Source organism: Triturus cristatus, chromosome 8 (genome assembly GCF_964204655.1).
Source record: "Triturus cristatus chromosome 8, aTriCri1.1, whole genome shotgun sequence".
NCBI lineage: Eukaryota > Metazoa > Chordata > Amphibia > Caudata > Salamandridae > Triturus > Triturus cristatus.
In genome coordinates, this window is record NC_140591.1 from 535,782,317 (window position 1) to 535,789,454 (window position 7,138).

The following is a 7,138-nucleotide window of genomic DNA, read 5'->3' on the forward strand; positions in this document are numbered from 1 at the left end:
AGCTTTACATACTCTCGTAAGGGTTTCCCACAAGGTGTGGCCTCCTGTGGGGGAGGGGCGATGACACAGCTATTCACAAATGAACACTCATTGGTTTAAATCTGACAAGAAGAATTATGAAATTTGCTGGTGAGTCAATCCGACGCCTCAGGATACGAGAGAAGGGGCACAGGTGAGAGCAAGAATTACCCCTAGGCAGGGCTTTAAGTGGAATGGAAAAACGGGGGGGGGGGGGCTCTTAAAGGGACATTGCCGATGTAATTAAGGGCGTGGCTTAAAACACATAAACTAAATATCTGTGCTTAACATAGTGCGCCGCCCGACTGGTATTTCGCTGCTTGTGTCAGTGCATCCAGGTATAACAAGTAACATTACACCTACAACAAGTCAGGGCTATTGTCTTTATCAATGGTTATTGCATAAGATAAATAAGCAACAACCAAGGCTTCTTTGGTATACCATTGAAAATGCTTCAGTTCTTAAATGATGAGACTGTGAAAGAACTGTAACGAGTCTCTGACTTACATCAGAGGCAGAGAAGGATGGCACTGCTGCAGAGGTAAGATTTTGTTTCACCCTGATGGTGAGGACAACATTAGAGCCCGATAGGGACCGGTAAGTACCAGCACCTGCTTTTTAGAACTGCCGGTGCGCAGCATCAGCAAGACCCGGCCCACTTAAAGCCCTGCCTCTAGGCCTGCAATGTGTTTCAGGGTTGCAGATATGTTATGATCAGATGGGGAGTGTGCTTCGAGACAGCGGACAGCCAATGTGATTCATGCAATGCTGCATTTTATTAAAGCGGGTACAGGGAGGGAAGGAGTATTTCACTTGAATCTGTAGATAACAGCCCATCAAAATACTTTATTTAGACATAATAATCAAACCATCAAAAATGACATCCCAGCAGTGGAAAACATCGCTAACAAATCTAATTGGAGCTTGAAGAAAGCTAAAAAAACCCTCATGTAATTGATAATCAAGAACCAGCAATGAAAAAGAGGCTCAGCGAGGACATGATGACACTGTATAAATATTTAAGGGGAAGTGATCAACATGAAGGGTATTACTTATTTAAGGTAACAAATGCAAATACAAGGAGTAAAGGTTTAAACTCGAAGGAAACAACAGTTCATGTCTGCTTTCATAACCCCTAACCACTGGCATGGCCTCCGGTGGATTGAGGGCAGACACGCGTAGTTCATTGGAATAAGCCCATCATATAACATAACATGCATATTTGTAAAAAGTGGCAAATTGCATGTTTATTATAAGCTAGCTCAGCTGTACTCATTTTAGCAAACACGCAAGGTTGAAAGGATGAGTCGACACTCTGGAATTTTAACCTGGGGCCAGCAGTTCAGCCACAGTTGCCTGCAGTGGAAGTGAGTGCGCATTTCATCGAATCACCACACATGGCCGTGCATAATGAGCACAGGGGGAGAGGCAGTTCCGCCAAAAGAGTCGGGTGGGAGATGAGGGCTCAGAGAATCCTCTCTACAAATGCTTACTTGTATTACTCAACCTGACTTTTCTCTATTAAACTGTCAATTTTGTCTTGTGGAAATGATCGTCATCACCTGTAATTGCCACAGCACGCATCCTCCTACCGCGTGTTTTTTTTTTTACACGAAACACTCCAGTTACTACATGCTCAAACACAGTCATTTTGGACACACAGATTTAGGAAAATCAGAGGTAAATGCGAAGAGTAAATAAAGCACAAGGCATGATAAAATGATGAAATAAATACTTTTTCTTTAAAATGGAAGCATTAAGCAAGAGGAAACGTTGTATGAAAATATATAGCTTTAATCTTGAGACATAAAAACACTTTTGGTACAGAACAGACGTGGCGCTCGGGAAAAATATAATACATTGTTTTCAGTGTAACACCTACCTACCTCGCTTTGCGCAGATACACTTGATGTGCCACCCATACACAAAAGAGTGTACCCAGCTCTCACAACGAGAAACACATTGTACATCTCTGATAAACCCGCTGCTCTGCAGAGAATGCATTATCACGACAATCTGTCACAGGGGAAGGAGGTACCAACCCGGGTAAAGCCAGCAAACTGGAAGCTGATCAAACAGAAACATATTCCACATACCCCTCATCAAGCGCTGGTGCCAGATGGCAAGAGCAGCAACGAACACACACAAACTTTCTCCATTGCAAAGGCTGTGCTGACATCTGTTAAAATGCTCGGAAAGCAAATTCAGTAGTGTGCAAAAAAATCACCATACAAGTGACACGATACATGACAAAATATAGAGTTGGTCACAAACGCGAGAAATATTAAAACGTGTACCAGCCAATAATGCATGAATCTCTTTGATCTTGAGCTGTAATGGCATGAGTCAATAGATAGATCACTTGTGACAGCGTGGAAGGAAACAAGCAAACGCCCCCGTAATACTGGCAAATAAAGAAAAACGGCAAATGTCAAGGAATTCATACGTGATCCGAACAATGAATGCAGGTCAAGATGAACACAGTAAGTAGCTAACCTTTTACGTGCTCACAAAGTTTCATCGCATGAAACAACTTTTCAGTCTTGCTGAAATATAAATTGCACTTCTTGTTAATGCCTTTGAAACATTCCATTTTCTGAGGTATACACATTCAGCGTCTTTTGCCAGTCAGTGCCCTGCTATCGCGGACCCTCGTTTCCACCTCCTCATTTAACTACAGTAGCGCTCAATAAAAAGCCAAACCCACTGTAACTTGAAAATGCATCGAAATAAACTACGAGCATAAAAATATGGTATTTAAAATATGCTTTGGTCACGAAATTAATAGTTTCTTTATTTTTGTTTCCATTTCAATCTCAACGGTTCTTTGCATGGCAGCCGCTAGCGCCCTCTTGTGGCTAACATGACTTTTAAAAAGTTCCATTGAATGCACAAGCTTGCTTACCTTACTCCCTCTCGGCAGGGTCACGGATTCATTATGGAGGGATGAAAATGGTATCCAGATACAGAGATAGTAGTTGTTACGAACTGGTTCTTAAAAAAAATGTGTACATATTCTATAAGAATCATTTTGCAATATAAAACTGTAAAGAAATATGTACATTATATAATTATAAGTTATAAATTAGTGGTCCTTCATGTAACCGCTGTCAATGGACTGGCCAAGAGGTGTTTCTTGAAGAGTTTTGTCAAACATCGTTGTTCAAATGTTGGAGATGTCCATTGGTTTCCGCTCTAATAACTGCAAGTCAATTTTCCCATTCAGTGGGATCTGTACTTCAAAGTGATCGTCTCTGTGATACTTTTTCCCTTTCCTTGAACAGATGTAGATTCCCATAAGAGTCACTAGTATGATCAATCCCAAGCTTGTTATCGACAAGGCCACCAGTGTCGGTAGACATGATGCCGACTCAACTTTTCTGTGGGTCGGTTCTATGGCGATTTGCGGTTCTTTTTCTTCGATGTTTATGTCTGGTTCTTTTCTCAGCAAACTTTCGATGTAGCTCTCATTGCTGACAGTGTCATTGACGAACAGGTTCACCATGACAGTTGAATGGAGAGGCTCTGGGTACCCATGGTCACTAACTTTGACCAATAGTCGGTAAAGTCCATAGTCTGTCTGCATGAGGCTTTCTTCTAAAGTGATGTTACCTGTCTTGGGGTCAATCCTAAAAGACTCTGGCCGAGGCCCCCGCCTCCCTATTATGCTGTAGGCAATGACAGCATTCATCCCAGTGTCTTTGTCAACAGCATAGACCTCAGTGATCGGTGAGCCAGGCTGAGTGGATGGGAGGACCAGGAGATATGACATATTGGATTGGGGAAACAGGACCAAAGGCGGGTTGTCATTGACGTCAAGAAGCAGGATGGTTATCTTTGCAGTGGAGGAAAGAGCAGGGTCGCCACCATCAACAGCTTCCACCCATAAAGTGTAAGAACTTTGCTGCTCCCGGTCCAGAGACACTTTCGCTCTCAGTAAACCTTTCCCAGTGTCAATGACAAAAATATCACTGCCGTTAACAATTGACAGTGCAACCCAACCATTCTGGCCAATATCTGGATCTGTGACACTAATTATTCCAATTTCACCCAGACCAGGGAAGTTTTCTGGTACAAAAAAACTAAAATCCTTGTTGATAAACCTCGGGCTGTTATCATTTCTATCCAAAACCACAATAGCTACTGTGATTAGTGATTCTCTTGGAGGCATTCCAGCGTCACGAGCTCGAACAGAAAATCTGTACTTCTCTTTTTCCTCCCTGTCAAGTATGGTGGACACAGTAAGAATGCCTGAAACTTTATCTAAAGAAAAGTAGGATGGGGCATCAGATCCAATAAAGTAAGAGACTTGGCCTCTTTCACCACTGTCAGCGTCTGTTGCAAAGAATGTGGTCAAAAAAGATCCGGGTCTATTATTTTCTTCAATTGACAATTCTACGACTGACTGCGCAAATACAGGAGAATTGTCATTATCATCAAGAATCTGCACCCTAATGATTGTCTTTACATGATGACCTTCTGAATTTGATGCAACGACGGCTATTTCATATACCGGTTCGGTCTCATAATCCAAGGGCCTTGTGGTTTCTAGCAAATATTCATTGCTATATGGTTTGTAAGGTGATAACTTGAACGGTCCATCACCCTCCAAATAGCAATCTACTTTAAATTTTTGGTCTGGGTCTCTTACTGTGAAAAAAGCTATAGGTGAGTTCACAGGCTCTAATTCTTTTAAGTACACAACCCCTTTTTCTTCATTTGCTATGTATCGGGGGACAATTTCAGGAGGTCTGAAGAGGACTCTGATAATAGTTACTAAAACAGTTATCACGGCGGGGATGCATCCTGGCCCATTGGCAAGTATGGTCAGCTTATGCAGCTTGATAGTGGTGCCATCAATTTTCCTGGACAGTGTTATGATTCCTCTGGTTTCATCAAGGAGAAATAATTCCTTGGAAGACTGCAGAACCCTTTCACTAAATGTGTAAGTGATCTCAGAATTTGGGCCCAGGTCAATGTCAACCGCGTGTACTGAAGCCACATGTGTTCCTTTGGTGGAATTCCCATAGAGGGTTGAATTCACCTGGGTCTCAGTGAATACGGGGCAGTTGTCGTTGATATCGCTTATGCCAATCAGGAGAGTAGCGCTTCCCATGAGGGCTGGGTTCCCCCCATCCTCTGCAATGATGATGGTAAAATATTCTGTCTTGGTTTCTCTATCCAGAGGGGCCATAATAATTAGGTAAGGTGTCCTTTCTCCATTTTCATTCTCTTCTACATCCAGAGTAAACACTCCATAGTCGTCAACCAGGTGGTAGGTCTGGACAGCATTGGTCCCCACATCCGGGTCAAGCGCTGGGTGCTCGATGGCCAGCCGCGTGTTGATCTGAGCATTTTCTGGCACAGAAACATTTATCTGCGAGACTGGAAAGTGAGGTGCATTGTCATTGATATCTCTGACAATGATTTTCACTTTCACAAACATAAAGTACTCCTGGGGCAAGATGATGATGTCGAGTAGGAGGAGGCAGTCGAGCGCGCCAGAGCTCTCCGCGCACAGGGTTTCGCGGTCCAGCTCCTGGCTAGACGTGTAGAGTTCCCCGGAGTTGTTGCTGAGAGTCACATAATGTTCGCTGATCCCATTGGAAGCCAGGCTGAAGGAAAGCGGCGGATCTCCAAAGAAATCCAACTGTAAATCCTCTCCGACGTTCCCTATGAGCACCCCTCCTGGTAATCCTTCATTGATGGTGTACAGCAGTTCTGTGGCTCGGCTGAAACATGCTGAGCAGTGGAAAAGTGCACTGAAGATGAACAGCATAAACAGAAACAAGTGCTGTGGAGGAAAGGAAAGGAAATCCCATTAGAGTCAAACGTCTCATTACATTAAGAGTCACATTTCCTATACAGTAAGACCCACTTTCTTCAACACTTCGCTTTCCACAAGTCAATTATGCTGATAGATAGATGTGTAGCTAGTTAGATACAAAAGTAGTCAGACAGAGATAGATAGATAGATAGATAGATAGATAGATAGATAGATAGATAGATAGATAGATAGATAGATAGATAGATAGATAGATAGATAGATAGATAGATAGATAGATAGATAGATAGATAGATAGATAGATAGATAGATAGATAGATAGACAGATAACGTATGCATCGTTTAGTGTATTACACATTTCTTTAAGTGCTGTGTGTTATAATTCAGCCGACGTATGTCATTATTTTGCTGCCTAATGGTGCATGCTGCCGTCATAACATATTGATCAGATTGGTAAAAGAAGATCAAAATAAACACACTAAATGTAGTTAGAGAAAATTAAATAATGTTTGTATTTATGTTCAGAGCTTTGGTGTTAATGTAAATAAGGTTATACTTACACATAGAAATATAAGTGAATACATCTAAAAGCGCGCACACGAGGATTCTCAAACATTACCAAGATCGAGCAGTCAAAAAGTCACGACACTGAACGTGTCAGTTCACATTACCAAATACATATCATTTGACTTGCCAATCACATTAATGTCCTGTATTTAACGGGCATGGACATTGCAATAAATTGCTAAAAAAATCCTTACTTCGCCCGAATAGTTTATGTTGTTTATAAATACTGACTGTGCATTCTTGCAACGTCAGTGGCTTACTTTCCCCCTGTTCTGTAGCCCATGCAGGAGTAAAGCTCTAATTCGCTTGCATGCGCTGAAAGTCGGGGTACAGCCCTTCTGGTACGAATCGTCAAAGCACCCACCTGCAGGTCGCTCTGTTTGGTGTTCAAGCCGATATGAAGCCCCATAGCCAGGTTGTGACGCCGGTTTTTTCAGAAGCCAGGTAGCTTCTCCGGTGCGCGCCGTCCTCTCATTCCCTTGGCAGTTCAGTCACACTAAACCTGCAGTCATTTAGCCCCTGATGTGAGAGCGCCAGAGACACTCCCTCCCTGTTCATGCAAATCGCTGGAGAACTTCAGCCAATAGTCACAGGCACGCCACTTCACAGGCAGCTGAAACAGGAGAGCAACTTGCTTTCAATTTTTTTTATTACTACGTCGTCGTCGGAGCGCGCGCTTTGAGGAGACCTCCCTGCTCTGGAGCAAGCCCAGCCTCTGGGATGCATTCACTTTCCTGACGACGTGTTTTTTCTCCTTTTTTTCCCACG

At 42.8% G+C, this 7,138-nt stretch overlaps 1 protein-coding gene across 1 annotated transcript; it reads right to left on the minus strand.

Moving 5' to 3' along the window:
• Positions 1 to 1,799: 1,799 nt before the first annotated feature.
• On the minus strand, positions 1,800 to 6,920 carry PCDH20 (protocadherin 20). The gene is made up of 2 exons (XM_085621989.1): positions 6,735 to 6,920; positions 1,800 to 5,812 (listed from the first exon to the last, which is right to left on the minus strand). The coding sequence occupies exons 1-2, from the start codon at positions 6,777 to 6,779 to the stop codon at positions 3,182 to 3,184; spliced, it is 2,676 nt and encodes an 891-aa protein (XP_085478115.1). The 5' UTR covers positions 6,780 to 6,920; the 3' UTR covers positions 1,800 to 3,181.
• Positions 6,921 to 7,138: the final 218 nt, after the last annotated feature.